At 44.6% G+C, this 19,831-nt stretch overlaps 1 protein-coding gene across 1 annotated transcript in view; it reads right to left on the bottom strand.

Annotated features, from left to right (window-relative positions):
• Nucleotides 1–19,831, bottom strand: part of STT3B (STT3 oligosaccharyltransferase complex catalytic subunit B) — a gene marked incomplete in the record, with an annotated part of 781,351 nt that overhangs the window by 320,232 nt on the left and 441,288 nt on the right. Inside the window, 1 exon segment of the mRNA XM_044066668.1 lies at nucleotides 14,470–14,624. Within this exon segment, the coding sequence (XP_043922603.1) occupies nucleotides 14,470–14,624 (155 nt within the window).

Genomic DNA, 19,831 nt, shown 5'->3' with positions numbered 1-19,831 from the left:
CTGGCGGCATACCGGACTCCGAATGGGTCTCAGTAGAGGCCGGCGAGTCAGAAGTAGCGGGTATCAGGTGCTGCGAAAGCGCCTCACTGAGTACCAGCGAACTTGCGACTGGCTTAGAAGCGTTGTCTGCAGTTTGGAACCTCAACGGCCTGTCTTTTCCTTTGCGTTCTTTCAGAATTCAGGAAGTCGGATGGCTAACAGATGTCATTTCTGGATAATTAAACCTAAAACCAAAATATTTAGAGGCAAAAATGTACAGACGACTGATAGTGCGCTGATTAAATAAAGCACAAAACTGACAGCAAGGTACGTTGTGGTCAGGAATACAGTACAAATGAAAATCCTTATGAGGTATTTGCTTCCCACAAGTAATGCAATTATTAACTTTTACTGACATCGGTAAGGAGCAAGAAAAAGTTTCCCCAACGGGGTACTTAGCTTTAAGTTGAAGACTTCGGTTCTGAAACTCGAAAAAGTACAGTTTTGTACCTACCATAAATGTAGATGTTCGAAGATCCACATTGCTGCAGTCCTTACATATGGGTAGTCCGCTGTCCTCGGTCGGCCCGAATACCAAAGTATTAGGCTGACGCCGGTCAAGGCGCTTAAAACTGACATCAGGACGTCAGGGTACAAAAGCGCATGACCGACGTCATATCCTCAGTCTTTTCTTGCCCCAGATGTCAGAAGGCCCTAAAAAGAAAGGCCAAAGCCAAAAAACAGCAAAAACAACCAACCACCCGTGCACTAACCATATTTACAATATTTACAACCCAAACCACACAACCACCTCTAACTACAGAGGGGAAGGAGGGAGGAGTAATTGGACTGCAGCAATGTGGATCTTGAACATCTACATTTATGGTAGGTACAAAACTGTACTATGTTCTTCATCTCACATTGCTGCAGTCCTTACATATGGGTAGAATCCCAAAGCAGAGGTAAGGGAGGATGGCAAAACTATAAAGCATTAGGAGCTGCCAAAATGCCCTGTAAAATTGCAGTGGCAAATCCAGCCCTAGATTTAGAGTAAAGAGGAAGGTGGTAATGCTTAGAGAAAGTATGCACTGAACTCCAAGTAACTGCCTCCAAAATATCTTTAGTAGCCACCCCCCTTAAAAAGCTGTAGAAGTGGCAGTAGCCCTAGTGGAATGAGGCCTAATCCCAGCTGGAATCTCCTTACCATGATGGGAATAACAGAAAGCAATACAAAACCAATCCACTTAGAAATAGTTTGTTTTGAAACAGGTTTGCCCTGAGAACCCAAAGCAAATGAAACAAACAACTGCTGAGACTGCCTGAACCCTTTAGTTCTGCTCAAATAATATCGCAACTGTCTGTGTATATCCAAAGTGTGCAAAATCTTCTCCCCTTTATTTTGGGGTTTGCATAAAAAGTAGGCAAATGAATAGTTTGGTTTAAAGCCACACTAGAAACCACTTTAGGCATAAAGGAAGGGTTAGTACGCAAAGACACCCTATCCTTGTGGAAAATTAAGAAAGGCTCAACCGCCATAAGGGCCTGTAATTCAGAAACCCTTCTCGCAGAGGTAATGGCCAACAAAAAAGCAGTCTTCCATGATAAATATTTCAACTCGGCAGTCGCTGCAGGCTCAAAAGGTTGTAGAGTGAGTTTCTCCAACACAAAATTGAGATCCCAAGCAGGAGTAGGAGCTCTACGTGGGGGTCTTATATTCTTTGCCCCTCTAAGGAATTGCTTAAACAAAGGATGAGAAAATAATGGTGGATCACAGTCATAGTGAGCAGAAATTGCTGCAGCATGAACTTTTATAGAGGAGAAGGACAAACCTTTGTCCAATAACTCAGTAAGGTATTGAAGAGCAATACTTAAATTAGGCTGAGAAACATCAAAGTCCTTTGCTGCACTCCAAATTAAAAATCTTCTCCATTTATCTGCGTAAACTTTCCTTGTACTAGGCCTTCTGGCCTCCAAAATAACATTCAAAACTTGTTGTGGAAGCTGAGACCCTCCAGGGTTTAAAACAGAATATGCCAGGCTGTTAGATGCAGAGAGTGAAGTTTGACATTGAGTAAATGACTGTTCTCCTGAGACAGCAGGTGTGGAATCGAAGGCAAAGGCCATGGAGGCTCCCGTACCAGACTTCTCAGTAATGGGTACCAGTGCTGTCGAGGCCAATCCGGAGCTATTAAAATCATGGTTGGCTTGTCCTGTCTGACCTTCAGGAGTACCTTTGGGAGGAGAGGCAGTGGTGGAAAGGCATACACGTGAAGATTGCTCCAATTGAATGAGAGAGCATCCACTTTCCAAGCTGTGGGATGAAACCTTTTGTGCAAAACTTTGGCAGCTGGTAATTTAGTGGAGAAGCGAACAGATCTATGTCTGGAGTTCCCCATAACACTGTCAATTTTTGAAATACATGAGGATCCAATTTCCACTCGTGGGGATCCATAATTTGTCTGCTCAACACATCTGCTAAGGAGTTCTGTGTTCCTGGCAGAAACCTTGCCTGAAGATTTAGCTGTAAACTGAGAGCAGTCTCCCACAAAATCATTGCTTGTCTGCATAGAGGGTATGAATGTGTCCCCCTTGCTTGTTGATGTACCACATGACAGTTGTGTTGTCTGTTTGAATCAACACCTGCCCTGGAAGAAGTAAATCCTTGAAAGCTATCAATGCAAATTGAACTGCTAACATCTCCTTCAAGTTGATATGTAAATGTTGAAGTCTGGCAGGCCACGTGTCTTGTACCCATTTTCCATTTAGATGAGCTCCCAAGCTTTGTCTGAGGCATCTGTCGTTAGAATCTGACTCGCCTCTGGTCGGGTCACAGAGAGTCCCTTGTTTAGGTGACATTCCTGAGCCCACCACAAAAATTCCTTTTGAATGCAAGGTATTATCTGAATGACAGTGTCCATATCTTGGCAGTGTTGCGTCCATACATTTTTGAGATACCATTGTAGCTTCCTCATATGCAGTTTGGCATTGGGAAGTACCAGAATACAAGATGCCATGAACCCCAAGGCTTGAAGGACTGTCCTTGCAGTCAGCCTGGACTGACGAGACAATTGATGGAAGTAAAGAGAAAGATTCTTTTGTTTGTCCGGGGTCAAAAAGGCCATCTGGGATGCTGTATTCAGTCTCACACCCAGAAAGCACATGTCCTGAGAGGGTACTAGACTGGACTTTGTTTCGTAACACTGCCATCACATACTGTAAATGATGAAGAAGTTCGTCCTTTCCTTGAGCCAGAATCAGGCAATCGTCCAAATAAGGATAGATTTGTATTCCTCTTAGCCTGAAGACAGCTACCACTGGAGCCAGAACCTTTGTGAACACTCTGGGCGCAGTAGATAAGCCAAAGGGCAATGCAGAGAAGTGATAATGAAAAGTCCCAGCCCGAAAACGCAGATACTTCCTGCAACTGGGCCTGATAGGAACATGAAGGTAAGCCTCCTTGAGATCCAGAGTCACCATCCAGTGATCTTTGCCCAGCAGAGGTAAAAGCTGTTGTAACGTCAACATTTTGAACTTGGGAATGTCCAGATATGTGTTGAGGATAGATAAATCCAGAATTGGTCTCCACGTGTTCCCTTTCTTTGGTACTAGAAACAGGCGAGAATAAAATCCTAGGCCCACCTCTGGCAGAGGGACCGGTTGCATAGCTCCTATTTGAAGTAGTAGAGAAATCTGTTTGTGAGCCTCTAGTCTTTGCTGAGGAGGAACGTCTGGCATGCCTTTGAAAGGAGGTAAGGTATGGAAATAAAACTTGTGACCTTGGTGTATGATATCCAATACCCATTTGTCTTGGGTAATTAAAATCCAATTTTCCTTGAAGAGTGCCAACCGTCCTCCCAAAGGTGCTGCCAGGCAAGAAGGATCTGGCAGCTGAAAAAGTAGGTCATTGGGCCTGTTTACGAAAGGACTGGCCCATGCCCTCACTCGAAGACTGTGCAGGTGAACTCCATGTTCTAGGTCTGAAGGAACTCTGAGCTCTGCCCCTACCACGTCTAGATCTACCCCTAGACTGAGAATCAGAAGAAGGATCGTCCACCCCTTAGCAGGCCAATTTCTACTAAACTTTGGAGGCTGAACTTGCAAAAAATCTTTAACAGTCTGCATAGACTTAGCCTTGTCTTCCAATTTCTTCAAGACTGACTCCACAGGTGGACCAAACAACACTTCAGAATGCAAAGGAGCATCCAAAATCCTTGTCTTAACATGGTCAGATAAATTCTGATCCTTAAGCCAGGCGTGCCTGCGAAGAACTGAACCAGTGGCAGCCACCCTAGAAGAGGCCTGCAAAGCATCAAAACCACACTGTAAAGAATGCTTACCCACCTGTTCAGAGACATGCACCAAATCTTGTAATTCTTTACAGTCAATGCCTTCTGCCAGAGCATCCACCTTAGATTTCAATTGCGAAAGAAGAAAATTTTGATATTTCAACATATGAAACTGGCAATTCAAAGCCCTCATTGCTAAGGTAGAAGATGTATAGACCTTCTTTCCCCATCTATCCAAAGCTCTGGCCTCTTTATCTAGAGGAACCGGATTCTTTACAACAGAGGCCTTGACACCCTTAGGTCCCGGACTAATAGTTTCTGGGTCCGCCCTAGGACTCTTATAGAGATATTTATGAGCCTCAGGCACCCTGTAATACCTATCCGGTTTAACAGGTGCAGGAGGCAGAGAATCAGGATTAAGTGAAGCCTCTGAAAATATATCTTGCACAACATCCAGAACAGGGGGTATAGCTAAGGGCCTATGTTGAGGTAAAAACAAAAATTCCCTAAGCCTTTTCCGTGAATCAGAGAAGTCCTGACCTTCCCACTTAAAATGTTCCCTCATAGAATGAAGAGTCTCTGAAAAAGAAAAATCCTCTGGAGGAGAAGCAGAAGGAGTGGAATCTTCTGCATCAGAATCAGAATAAGGAGTGTACTCCTGCAAGTCTTCAGGCGAAGACTCAGAAACATCCGAAGCCTGTTCAAAACTTTCCAACTCTGGCTCCACCCTAGGCCTCTTATCAGGAGGGGGCAAAGAACCTCTAATCAGAGTAATCAAATCTTCCGCCATTTTAAGCATGTGCTTCTTAGGCACAGACCCTGCTGAACTAGGACTGACACCAACAGAAGCTAAACCTGGCCTGCCTCTGGAAGAAGCCTTGGAAACAGACTGAGAGGGTCTAACCACCCTGGGAAGGGAGGGGAGTACAGAAACCTGAGAAGCCCCTTCAGCCTGACCTGCCTCGTGAGAGGCCACATCTTGCAAAACCAAAGTCTCCCCCTGAGACTCCAGAGAAGCCTCCATCGGAACCACCGGTTCCACTGAAGCCTCTAAAGAACCGGCGTCCGGAACGGACGACTCATCTTGCCTGGGTTTAACCGCTTTGTCTTTGCGCTTCTTCGTGGAAGCGGGCGGAGTATCCGACGGCATATTATAATTGCACCGCTTCAAGACCAGCCTAGCACAATCTAACCTTCGCTTAATAGTGCGCTTATTAAACCTAGCACAAAAGCGACACCCAACTACGTCGTGTTCAGGCCCCAAACAAGGAATACACAAAGAATGATAATCCCTATGCGGTATCTGTTTCCCACAAGAAATACAATTATTCACTTTTTCTGACATCCGGTAATACACTGAGGCAAGAAAAACAAAATATTCTAACGGGTACTTAGCCAACTTGGATTCGGTCTGAAACTCCGAACTCGAAAAATTTCAGAACGCCGAACGGCACTTGCAACGCTGCTTCTGCATTGGACCATGCGGCAAAAAAGACTGAGGATATGACGTCGGTCATGCGCTTTTGTACCCTGACGTCCTGATGTCAGTTTTAAGCGCCTTGACCGGCGTCAGCCTAATACTTTGGTATTCGGGCCGACCGAGGACAGCGGACTACCCATATGTAAGGACTGCAGCAATGTGAGATGAAGAACATCTAAAATTTCAGGAGTCGGCCGACCGGCACTTGCGAACTGCTTCTGCTTCGAGCACCGCACGGCAAGAAAGACTGATGAAATGGTGTCAGCTGCATGTTTTATACCCCTGACGACCTGCCGTCATGGAAGAAGGGACAGCAACTGACACAGGACCCAAGACTTCGTTAATCTGGCCGACTGAGGGCAACCTGCCAGCAGATTACCCACATGTAATGACTGCAACAGTGAAACACGAAGAACATCAGAAGCTGTGGTTAAAAAAGAGAATTAGCAGGGCATATAAAATAAAACAGAACTATAAGAAGCAGGATGTTAGGAAAAAATAAGGGAGTGAGACTGCAAAGGGAATATAGAAAAGAAAACTGGAGGACATCTGTAGGTCTCCCAAGTAACAACAAAGTCTAGAAGGTTTGGAATTTTTGCTTGAAAGTAATTGCATAGGTAGTTTTATATCCCAAGTAGACTTCAGAGAATTGTTCAAGTAGAGAGCAAATGATGGCGGTGTGATCAGAATGAGACACAATTTGGAACACATTTTTTTGGGAGCATAATGGCTTAGCAGACTTTAAAAACTCAGAGTACTTTGTCAGAAATGTTGGGGGACCACTGGCTGTAAGCCAAGGAAATGATTCTTCTGAGCTGGGAAACAGGACCTAAATTGCCGAGACATGGGAAGTTTAATGCTTCTTGCTGACAAAAAAAGGCAAATACTAGAAAACTGAGATCAAAATGTAAACCAACTATAATGTAAGTATTGAATATTGCAAAGGTGAGAAGAAATGGAGGTAGGATCTTTAGAAAAGGGAATAAACAAATTGCATATAAATTAATGGAAATTGAAAAAATACATATAGAATAATTTACAAGAGGGGGAATGAAGTTTAAAGGATAGCAAGCATTCAGCAGTTTATGTAATGCTAGAATGACTGATTATTAATGTATACTGCACACAAACAATGAAAAATATTGCTGTGTTTTGTTTTTTCTATTACTGTTGCGTGTGACTAAGTAACTTTTATATTTGTGTTTAAAAAGGACACAGATCTATATTAAATTCCTCACAAGAAGCCTTTGTGATTTATTTATTCTTTTTTGACTGGATTAGACCCACTAGGGTAGTGGCCTCTTTTCTATGGAGACCAGAGGGGGCATTTCTACCACTAGGGGAAAATTTGGCTAGGGTATCTGGGTACTTCCCCTACTCTTTTCGATGGGTGCCATGGTATCTTACATCCACCTGAGCTGCCAACTCAAGCAAACGATTCTCAGCTTTACATCTTATCTGAAGGACACACAGGAGTGTAGCAGCCCTCCCCCCAATGCTGCAGTGTCAGTAATCCAATCACCTGGAGTAGGAATAGTGTCTTCTGGCCTTCCAGCATCAAAGGTGAGTGAAAGTACAGTTGTGTACAATTACCATAAATGTAGATGTTAGAGTGTATTCCCCGTTGCAGTCCTAAGAAATGTGTTGATTACCAAACCCAGAGAAAAAAGGGGGGAGGAACCAGCAGCATCAAGGGTGGGAAATGATGCCCTGCAACACCGCAGTGGCAAACCCTGCCCTGGCTCTGGAAAACGGACGTAAATTATAATGCTTTGTGAAAGTGTGAACAGAAGACCATGTGGCAGCCTCCAAAATGTCTTTAGTAGGGACACCCCTTAGAAAGGCTGCAGAAGAGGAAGCCGCTCTAGTAGAGTGGATCCTAACCCTTTGAGGCAGAGCTTTGCCATGAAAGGAATAACAAAAAGTAATGCAATGTGCAATCCATTTAGAAATGGTTTGCTTAGAAATAGGCTTGCCCTGGGCTCCAGGGGCAAAACTGACCAATAACCGTGTTGACTTCTGAAGGTCCATAGTCCTGTCCAAGTAAAACCTGAGCTGTGTACATCAAGAGATGTAGGATCCTTTCACCTCTATTGCGAGGATTAGGAAAGAAGGTAGGAAGGCATATGGACTGATTAAGAGTCAGGCTGAAAACCACCTTAGGTATAAAAGGAGGGATTAGTCCTCAGAGACTATCTGCATGGAAAATAAGAAAAGGCTCCATGGCCATCAAAGCTTGCAGCTCCTTGCTGAAGTTATAGCCAAGAGGAAGGCGGTCTTCCAAAAGAGAAACTTTAAATCTGTAGAGGCAGCTGGCTCAAAAGGAGGAAGAGTGAGTTTCTCTAGAACAAAATTAAGATCCCAGACTGGAGTAGGTGCTCTTCTGGGAGGTTTTAAATTGCAAGCACCTCTGAGAAACATCTTCATAAGGGGATGAGAGAAAATGGGCAGTTCAAGAGAACAATGAGCGGAGACGGCTGAAGCATGGATCTTGAGAGAGAAAAAAGAAAGACCACCCTGAAGCAAATCAGTCAGGTATTCCAGAATCAGAGGAAGGGTAGGATGAGAAGTAGACTACCTCTAGCCTGCATCCAGTGAGAGAACCTTTCCCATTTGCCAGCATAGGATTCCCTAGTGCTAGGCCTCCTGGCCTCCCTCAGCATGTCAACCACCTGTTGGGAAAGGGAGGAAGAAAGGGAAAGAGTCATACAATGAGCCATGCTTCCAAATGGAGAGACTGAAGAGGAGGATGGAGAAAGTTTCCCCTTTCCTGAACCAAAAAATTTGGCTTCAGAGAAAGATGCCAAGGAGGAAGATGGGAGAGACAGCGAAGCAGCAAATACCACTGCTATCTGGGCCAGTCCGGAGCTATGAGAACAGTCCTTGGGACATTCATCCCGGATCTTCACTAATATTTTGGGAAGAGGAGGAAGAGGAGAGAAGGCATACACTGATAGCATCGTCCAAGGGAAGGACAGAGCATCCACTTTCCAGGCTCTGCTGTGCTGCTGTTTGGTGTAAGAGAGAGGTAGCAGATGGTTGTCTGGGGAGGAGAAAAGATCCACCTGAGGAGTGCCCCAACGTTGAATGATGCTGTAAAAGACTGCTCTGTTCAGCTGCCACTCGTGAGGATCAAGGGTTTGCCTGTTCAACTGGTCTGCCAAAACACAGAGCCTTCCTGGAAGAAACTGAGCTAGGAGATGCAGGCCCAGGGATGCTGCCATGGGCCAAAGATTCATGTTTTGCCTGCAGAGGGGGTAAGAGTGAGTCCCTCCCCTGCTTGTTGATGTACCACATGACCGTGGTGCTGTCTGTCCTGACAAGCAGGGTCCCTGGCGAAAGAAGATGCTTGAAAGCTAGTAAGGCCTGCTGAACTGCAATCAACTCCTTTAGAATTATGTGCAGGTGCATCTGCTGGCCGTTCCAACGTCCCTGTATGCATCTGCCATCCAGGTGTGCTCCCCAGGCATAGTCCGATGTGTCTGTAAGTCAGAACTTGAGTGGCAAGAGGTGCCCGAAAAGGCATGCCCTTGCTTTGAAGACAGGCTGTTGCCCACCATAGAAACTCCGCCTGCAGAGATGTAAGCAGAGGAATCATATCCAGGTCCTCTGTGTTGGCACCAAATGTTCTTGAGGTACCGCTGCAATTTCCTCATATGCAGTCTTGCATATGGAGTCATGCGAATACAAGATGCCATGAATCCTAGAGCTTGCAGGTATTTCCTTGCAGGGAGTTGGGACAGGCTTGCCAAGTCCTTGAAGTAAACTGAAAGAGTTGTCAGCTTCTTCTGGGTGAGATACATCTGGGCGACTTTGTTCAGACTCGCTCCAAGGAATGTTATCTCCTTGGATGGTACCATTTTCGATTTTTCCACATTAAGGAGTGCAAGTGAAATCTGTATCCTTGGGAAACTATATTAAAAACCCATTTGTCTTGGGTAATGAGCCCCCAGTTTTTTGCATGCAGGGCGATCTTTCCCCCTAAAGGGACAGTCAGTTGAGCAGGGCTTGGAAAGGTTTAAAGTTACGTCATTGTGACAGTTTACCATAGGGGGGTGTCTTACTACTTCCAGCTTTGGAAATGGGAGCCCCTCAATGCTTTGGCCTGTGAGTACCCTGAGACTGAGGCCTGGGTGGTCTGTTGGTTCTGGGTTGGACTGAGAATGCCTGGAAGAGGCAGGAAAGGACCAATTCTTAGAGGGCCAGTGCTACTAAATCTGGGAGTTTGTACTTGCAGGAAATCTTAAAACAGTTTGCATAAATTTAGCTTTTTCCTCCATCTTTTTAAGTACTTCCTCAGCTTGGTTGCCAAACAGGCGGTCTTGGTTTAAGGGAGCATCCAGTAATTTAGCTGATCTGGCAAAGTTTGCTCCTTAAGCCAAGCATGCCTTCTAAGTACAGACCCAGTGACAGCAGCCCTGCAAGATGCCTCTAATGAATTAAAACCACATTGCAAAGTAGGTTTTCCAACTTGTTCAGCAGAACACATTAAATCCTGCAATTCTTTATTTTCAGCACAGTCAGTAATCAACATCATTTTCTGTTTAAGCAATCCAATAATATGCTGCTGATACTTTAACATATGAAACTGGCAGTTTAATGCCCTAATGGCTAAAGTTGCAGAAGTGTAAACCTTCCTACCTCATCTGTCCAGGGCCCTGGAATCTCTATCAGAGGGGGTAGGGTTTATGGCAGAAGTAGCCTTAATGCCTTTGGGTCCCTGTGAAATGGTCTCAGGATCTGCAGTAGGATTCTTAAAGGAGGAACTTGTGAGAGTCAGTACTCAAATACCAGTCATGTTTTCTGGGAGTCGGGGGTAAAGTGTCAGGAGCCAGGCTAGATTCCAAGAAGGTATCATCTACAATGTCCAGTACAGGAAGGATAGCTAAAGGCCTGTGTCGAGGTAGGCGTAAGAATTCCCTACGCCTCTTTTTGGAGTCAGAGTAATCCTGGCTTTCCCAGCGGAAATGCTCCCTAAGAGTATGCAAAGTTTCACCAAAAGAGAAATTCTCTGGAGGGGAAGCAGAGGGAATGGAGTCCTCTGCATCAAAATCCTCATAAGTAGATAAGGGCAACTCTTGGTCATCAGAAAACCCCCCCAGAAATGTCAGAATCCTGATCAGAAGAATTGGAAGTAAAATCAGTTCTAGGTCTCAGAGGGAGAAGGGTGGCTTCCCCCAATTTAGAGTAATAAGGTCTTCAGCTATTTGTTTTTTTAGGCATAATGGCCTAACCATGTGGTCAGGGCATTGGTTTTCTATTCGTGGATCGAGATTTAGGCCTTGAAGAAGAAGATGGCGTTGGTTTAATATGCAAGTCAGTAGGCCTGAATACACCCTCAGAAGCCGGTGCTTGCACAGCGGCTCCGGACCCATCCAAGGTAAAGACATCCAGGTTCCAGTCTAAGAAGCATCTCGTGGCATACCGGACTCCGAATGGGTCTCAGTAGAGGCCTGCGAATCTAAAGTAGCGGGTATCAGGGGTTGTGAAAGCGCCTCACAGAGTACCGGCGAACTGGCAACTAGCGTAACTGAAGCATCGTCGGCAGCTTTGGACCTATGCGGCCTATCTCGGTCTTTATCTTTGCGTTTTTTTGGAATGTCGGTAGTCGGGTGGCTTACTGAAGCCATTTCTGGATAACTGAACAGAGTAACAAAATATTTAGATGCGAAAATGAACCGATGACGAATAGTTCGAAGTTTGAATAAGGCACAAAACCGACAGCGAGGGACGTCGTGGTCTAGGCCTAAGCAAAGAATGCAGTACGAATGAAAATCTTTATGAGATATTTCCTTTCCACAAGAAATACAATGGTTAACTTTTACTGATATTGGTTTAGAGCAAGAAAAAGTTTCCACAATGGGGTACTTAGGTCTGTTGAAGCCTTCGGATCTGAAAATGAAAATTTCAGGAGTACGCCGACCGGCACTTGCAAACTGTTTTGGCTTCGGGCACCACACGGCAAGAAAGACTGATGTAATGGCGTCGGCTGCATGCTTTATACCCCTGACTACCTGCAGTCATGGAAGACGAGACAGCAAGCGATGCAAGACCCAAGACTTTGAAAATCAGGCCAACTGAGGGCTACCTGCAAGCAGATAACCCAAATGTGATGACCGCAACAGTGAAACACTAAGAACATCAGGCAGAAGTTGTAAAAAGTCATTGAGAGTGTTTTGATTGAAGCGCAAGCTTGGAGCTTCTCCCTTTAGAAGTGGAAGCCTGCCAACGCCTAGACCTTTGAGGGGTAGCCCCCCCCCCGCCCCCTATAAGATTTGTAACCTCTAGTCCTGGAACGGTTCTGTCTGCTGATATCAGGAAAGGTCCAACTCTTGGAAGGGTAATTCCTGCTAAAGCGAGGGAGTTGAACTTGCAGAAAATCCTTAACAGTTTGCATGGACTGGCCTTATCCTCCACCTTCTTCAGTACCTCCTCTGCTTTGCTGCCAAAAAGACTGTCTTTATGCAAAGGTACATCCAAAAGCCTAGCCTTGACAGGTTCTGTAAGAGGCTGTTCTCTTAGTTAAGCGTGCCTTCTAATAACAAATCCAGTAACCGTAGCCCTGCTGGAGGCCACAAGGATGTCAAAACCACAATGTAAAGAATGCTTATTGACCAGACAGGCGGAATTCAGTAAATCCTGCATGTCTTTACTCTCTGCCAAAAGAGGTACACTTGCTATCCTAGACTTAACAGCCTCCAAGGTGTGCTGCTGGTACTTCAGCATATGAAATAGACAATTGGTAGCCCTAATAACTAAGGTGGCAGAGGTACAAACCCTTCTTGCCCCACCTATCTAGGTTCCTAGACTCCCTGTCAGAGGGAATTGGATTCCTGGTGACAGTGGCCTTAACTCCTTTAGGGCCCTGAGAAATAACCTCTGGATCCACCAACGGATTCCTGAAAAGAAACCGATGAGAATCAGAGACCCTGTAGTACCTGTCAGGTTTCCTGGGAGCAGGAGAAACCGAATTTGGAGACTAAGAATTTTCCAGAAAAACAACAACTTCCAACTCATGGGGTATAGCAAGAGGCTTCTGCCGAGGTAAAAATCAGAAACTCCCTAATCCGTTTCTTGGATTGGGGATAATCCTGACTTTCCCATTTAAAATGTTCTCTGAGGGTATTTAAAGTATCACCAAAAGAGAAATCCTCTGTTGGAGAGGCCAAAGGGATGGACTCCTCTGCATCTGAATCCTCAAAAGGAGAAAAAGCCTGAGAAAAGTCCTCAGCAGAAATGCTGGAAGAATCAGAACCTGAGCAGGACAAAACCTCAGGAGAAACATCCCTACTCCTTTTAGAAGGAGGAGGCTGAAAACCCCTAATAAGAGTCAACAAATCATTAGCCATTTTAACCATTTGGGACTGAGGGGGAATGAGAAGCAGCTGGAGCCTGCCTTTTCACAGGCTTACAAATGGAAGATTTACCTGCAAGCCTGAAGGACTCGGGAGGCCTGGCAACCGCCAAAGCTGCAGCAGAGGTTGAAGGAAGAAGTTTGCTGCCCGAATGCAAAATGGAGGCCTCTGACACCGGAATCAGCTTAGCGGCTCTAGCAGAAGAAGCGACCGGCGACAGGTTGGAAGGCAAAACGGAGGCTGAAGGCCTAAGTGACTCAGACTCAATCAAGGCCTGCAGTTGTACATTTGCGGACTGCAAAGGCATCTCACGGGCTACCACCTGACTGACGCCCAACTTACCCTCATCCGAGGACTTCATTTTCTGAGGCATGTCGCGGTCCTTAGCCTTACATTTCTTCGGAACATCCGAAGCCTGAAGGCCGATGGACGTCACACCAATGAACTTAGGCTAAACTGCAAAATGCCTAGCCAAAATCTTAGCCAAACGGTGGATAGTATGTGGATTAAAGGAGGCACAGAGATCACACGTGGGAATGTCATGGTCAAGGCCTAAACAAATAATGCAATAGGAATGAAAATCTCTATGGGGAATCTACTTTCCACAGGTAAGGCAATTAACTTTTTCTGACATTCATTAAGGCAAGAAAAGAGGATCCCCAACAGGGTACTTAGCTGTAGTAGACCTCAGCTCTTGCAGTCTGAAACCAAAGGTAAACTGCCAAACGGCACTCGTCCATGAAAAGCTTCTGCTTCGGGATCCGCGGCAAGGAAGACTGAGGAAGTGACGTTGGCTGCCTCTTTTTGTATTGGACACCCTGACGTCCTTTACAACAGATGTCATTTTTACTTACCTTTGGTATTCTGGCCGACTGAGGGCTACTGGGGGCCGGATAACCCATTTGTTAGGACTGCAACAGTGAAACACGATGAACATCTAAGCTTGTTGCATCACTGACAAATCACTTCAGTTGACTTCTAGAAGACATTAAAGGTAAGAGATTCAAATAAAAAGACAGACAGGAAAAAATCAGGAAGTCTTTACCTGGTTTCTAGCAAAATTAAACTAACCTCTTAAGACTACCAGAGTAAATGAGGATCTTAGCTTTAGTGGATGTAATGGATAATGTAGACCTCAGATGAAGACAGTAAGTGGTGAAGAGGGCAGCAATTAAAAAGTACTGCATGGCATCCAATGTAAAACAAATATTAGGCTATTGCCATGCAACTGTTTGACCTTTTTCTTTAGGCAGACACATTACTGTCACAGCCAGTTAACTAAACAGCTCTGTGTAAAAGAATAGAGCTCAACACTACTTCTAATTAAAAACACAAGGAATACAACAGAAACAAAAGGAATGTCACTCACCAAATACTCTCTCATCGTTGATATTCTTTATACAAAACCACAGTCCTGCTGGGAAAGTGCATACCAGAATGTGCAAGTCAAAAAAGAAGGACACCCAAGTAGTAGGTTGATGTTCAGAAACTGATGCAATGATTGGGATGTGTATTTTTGCATACCTGTCATCAAGGAGATAAATGCACATAATTAAGAAGTGAAAACATATTTTTAATCTCAGTTCCAGTCACTTGTACTCCTTATCAAAACTCATTAGTTTTACTTAAACTGTACCAGCTGATACTTACCTCAAATGTACATTATGGTACTCATAATGGAAAAGGCCAAATACCAAGGAAGCCTTATTCTTGAGTATGTCAACACTTCTCTTGATCAAGCCAGTTGCCCACAATCACCCAATGAACATCCAAGAGGCAACTACATAATGTACCAGACATCAATGTTGCAGTGACAGATGTACCTCAACATCTGCAGATGCCTGATAAAGGCTTGAGCACATACTAGTAGAGTTTGAACTTTACACCTGCAGGCCTAAAAGGGCTAAAACCTTAGCCTAACTTCTAAACTTACTATTTGTAGAGGGGGCTATGGTCTCAACATTTTTCTGCACAAAGAAAAAACTAAACAATTCCCAAATGAAAAGCTTTCAATTCTTGCAAAACATATGGCAGCAAAGTCAAAAAATTCTCTTTCACTTTGGTAAAGGGTTGAAATAATGGCATCTGTGGCTGTACATGATTATGTGCTGTCCCTTAAGATAATACAGTTATTTGGAAGTTATACAATCGCTTAATCAGCTTAAAATAAGGGTAACTGTTCACTAAAGCACCAAGCTGGACATCTTATAAATTTAATCTTCAGAAATAATGGTAATCTGAAGGACTAAAAGCCCTAACGCAGTTGGCATGTGATGTCAAAAGTGTGCACCAGTACCAATGGTGGATACCCAAAGTGTGTGATCTTTGGAGAAAAACTGGATTGATACTGGTGGAGAGTATGAATTCAACCATATAGGCTCCGTAACAAAAATGCAGTTCTTATCTGATCAACACACAAGTGTTATCACAAAAGAGCAACATTTCTTAAACTGGCATTTGAAATAAGAAAAATCACCTCAAAAGTGTACCTTCCACACTCCTAAAAGTACAGTTTTGTACCTACCATAAATGTAGATGTTCGAGTGCTAATACAGCTGCAGTAATCACAGATGGGTTTTCTGCCGTCAGGCGGGTCCTCGGTCGGCTGAATTCCAAAGTCTAGGTCCGGCGTCGGTTGTTGTCGCTTTCTTTCCTGACGTCAGTGAGGCAGGGGTATACAAGACACAGCCGACGCCATTTTCTTCAGTCTTTCTTGCCCCAGATGTCAGGTGCCCCCAGAAGGAAGGCAATACATAAATAATATTTATATACATGCAATGCAATATAATCAAAAATCAGTAGTTGCAAGCAAATATACTATAGAAGGATAACCCAATCAGGTTGTATGAAGAGGGGTTAGGCCCTAGGCCTTTACCAAGAGGGGAAGGAGGGAGGAAACTGTACTGCAGCTGTATTAGCACTCGAACATCTACATTTATGGTAGGTACAAAACTGTACTATGTTCATCGTGCATACAGCTGCAGTAATCACAGATGGGTAGAATCCCAAAGCTACGCACAGGGTGGTAGGCACTAGGTGGAACTGGGATGAGCCAGAATGCCCTGCAACACAGCAGTGGCAAAGCCTGCTCTAGTTTTGGAATATAAAGGCAGGTGGTAGTGTTTTGTGAAGGTATGTACAGAACTCCAAGTGGCTGCCTCCAAAATATCTTTGGTAGGAACTCCTCTGAGGAAGGCTGTAGAGGTAGCTGTGGCCCTTGTGGAGTGGGATCGGATGCCTGTAGGGACAGATTTTCCATGATAGGAGTAACAAAACCGTATGCAGTGGCCTATCCATTTTGAAATTGTCTGTTTGGTAACTGGCTTCCCTTGAGCTCCTACAGCATAGGACACAAAAAGTTGTTCTGATTTCCTGAAAGGCTTTGTTCTGTCCAAATAATAACGTAGCTGTCTATGGATGTCTAAGGAGGGTAAGCAGCCTTTCCCCTTTGTTTTGAGGATTGGGGTAAAAGGTAGGTAAGTGTATGGCTTGATTTAAAGCTACCCTGGATACCACTTTAGGCATAAATGACGGGTTGGTTCGAAGGGAAACCCTGTCCTGATGGAAGATGAGAAAGGGCTGCACAGCCATGAGGGCTTGTAGTTCCGAAACCCTACGAGCTGAGGTAATGGCCAGAAGGAAAGCTGTTTTCCAGGACAAATATTGCAAATCTGTTGAGGCAGCTGGTTCAAAAGGAGGCAATGTTAATTTTTCTAGAATGTAATTAAGATCCCAGGCTGGCATTGGTTGTTTCCTTGGTGGTCTTATATTCTTAGCCCCTCTGAGGAACTGTCTTAAGAGTGGGTGAGAGAATAAGGGTGGATCCGTGTTGAATTCTGCAGAAATGGCTGAGGCATGGATTTTTATGGAGGAAAATGAAAGTCCACTGTTCAGCAGCTCAGCTAGGTACTGTAATACCTGAGGCAAATTCAGTTTTCTAGGGTCCTGGCCTTTTTTCTCATTCCAAGAGCAAAACCGTTTCCATTTTGTGGAGTAAGCCTTTCTAGTAGATGGCCTTCTGGCCTCCAAAATGACATCCTGCACCTCTTTGGGGAGTAGGGTCTGTTGTGGTGTTAAGGAATTTTCCATGCAGCGAGATTGAGTGTTTTCAGCTGACTGTGAAGAGATTTGTAGCTGTGCTGAGTTAGCAGAAGAGGCATTAGAGGTAGGGACCAGGGAGGAGTATGTGTTAGGCTCCTCAGGAGTGGGTACCAGTGTTGTCTTGGCCAGTCTGGAGCAATCAGTATCATCTTCGGTCTGTCTGCTCTTGCTTTCAAGAGCACCTTGGGCAGAAGAGGCAGAGGTGGGAAAGCGTAAACTGTCCATGCTGTCCAACTGAATGAAAGGGCGTCCACTCTCCAGGCCTTTGGATGAAAGGTCCTTGAACAAAACTTTTCCAATTGATGATTCCTGTGGGAGGCGAAGAGATCTATGTCTGGCCTCCCCACGCTTGGATTATCTTTGTAAACACTTGAGGATGCAACTTCCATTCGTGTGGATCTGTCATATTTCTGCTTAGATTGTCTGCCAGCGTGTTTTCCAAACCTAGCAAGTACTGTGCTTGAAGTTCGATTTGCCATTCCAGAGCCAAGTTCCAAAGTGTCATGGCTAGTCTGCACAGGGGGTATGAATGTGTTCCTCCTTGTTTATGTACCACATTACTGTGGTGTTGTCTGTTCTTATCAATAATTGTCCTGGATGCAGGAGGTCCTTGAAAGCTGTAATTGCATTTATCACTGCTAGCATTTCTTTTTGATTGATGTGAAGGTGCTTTTCCTTTTGGGACCATTTGCCCTGAATGCACCTGTCTGTCATGTGCGCCCCCCAGGCATAATCTGAGGCGTCTGTTGTGATGACTTGATTTGCTTGAGGCTTGCAGAATGGGAGACCTGTGTTTGTTTGACATGCTTGGGCCCACCATAGAAATTCCTTTTGCAAACATGGAATTATTGGTATTATTGTTTCCAAACTGTGGCTGTGTTGAGACCATAGGTTTTTTAGGTACCATTGAAGTTTCCTCATATACAACTTTGCACATGGGATTAAAAGAATGCAAGATGCCATGAAGCCCAGAGCCTGCAGGATTTTCCTTGCAGTAAGCCTGGTACAATTTGCTAGTATTTTGAAGTACTGAGTTAGTTGCCCCTGTTTTTCTGGCGTAAGATAGGCCATCTGGGTGTTTGTGTCCAAGTTGGCACCCAGGAAAATTATTTTCTGAGATGGTGTTAGCCTGGATTTCTCTTTGTTGATTGTGTATCCCAGAGAATTCAGTAACCGTGTTACAGAAGCCAGATGTTCCAGAAGTATGTGCTTGCTGTCCGCTTGGATCAGGCAGTCGTCCAAATAAGGGTAAATTTGTATCCCTTGAAGTCTGCAGTAGGCAATTACTGATGCCAGGCATTTCGTGAATACTCTGGGCGCAGTAGATAAGCCAAAGGGCAATGCAGAGAATTGATAGTGGATTGAACCTGCAAGAAATCTGAGATATCTTCTGCAGCTTTGTCTGATTGGGACATGCAGGTATGCCTCCTTGAGGTCCAGTGTTACCAGCTAAAACTCCTTGCCCAGCATGGGAAGAAGCTGCTGTAATGTGAGCATCTTGAATTTTGGTACGAGTAAGAATGTGTTTAGGATGGATAAGTCCAAAATGGGTCTCCAGTCGGTTCCTTTCCTTGGTACCAGAAATAGCCTGGAATAAAAACCTTGACCTTGTTCGTGAGTAGGTACCTCTTGAATAGCTTTCATGTCTATGAGCTTTGAAATTTGTAGTTGTGCCTCTGCCCTTTGATTGTGTGGCAGGTTTGGCATGCCTCTCATTTTTGGAAGAGTGTGAAAATGAAATCTGTAGCCTCTGTTTATAACGTCCAGGATCCATTTGTCTGTTGTGACAATATGTCAATTTCTTGTAAATAATGCCAGCTTTCCTCCCAAGGGTGCTGTCAGCTGAGACTTGCTTGGCATGGAAAGGAGGAAGTCATTGGGTTTGTTTCCTGTATTGTTGTGCACTGTCTTCGCTACCTCTTGGTGCTGGAGTTTGCCATTGCCTGCCTCTATATGATCCTTGTGATTGTCCTCTGCCCCTTGTGCGCCTGTATCTACCTCTTTGGGGCTTGTCCGTGGCTGGAAAGGACCAGTTTTTAGAAGGCCAATTTCTGCTAAAATGTGGTGGTTGAACCTGTAGAAAAGCTTTGACAGTTTGCATAGATTTGACTTTTTCTTCCATTTTCCATAGTATCTCCTCAGCATTAGTACCAAATAGCACATCCTTTTGTAAAGGAGCATCTAGTAGTTTAGCTTTCACATGATCAGGCAAGATTTGTTCCCTAAGCCAGGCATGTCTACGAATGACTGATCCTGTAACAGCAGCTCTACTTAAGGCCTCTAGGGCATCATAGCCACATTGTAAGGTGTGTTTACCCACTTGTTCTGCACTATGCATCATATCCTGCAACTCCTTCAAATCTGGTTGTTCAGGTTGAGACATTTTATTTCTTAATTGTGATAACAGAAACTGCTGATATTTAAGCATATGAAACTGACAATTTAAGGCCCTCATGGCTAGGGTGGCCGAGGTATAGACCTTTTTCCCCACCTTTCTAAGGATCTTGACTCTCTTCGGAAGGTAGTGGATTCTTAGCAGTAGAGGCCTTCATTCCCTTGGGGCCTTGAGAAATGGTTTCAGGGTCAGCATTATGGCTTTTGTAAAGAAATTGGTGAGAGTTAGGAACTCT

This window comes from Protopterus annectens, chromosome 3.part1 (assembly GCF_019279795.1).
Source record: "Protopterus annectens isolate FY-2018-M chromosome 3.part1, PAN1.0, whole genome shotgun sequence".
NCBI classification, from domain to species: Eukaryota; Metazoa; Chordata; order Ceratodontiformes; family Protopteridae; genus Protopterus; species Protopterus annectens.
This window is presented reverse-complemented; position numbering and strand designations above follow the sequence as displayed.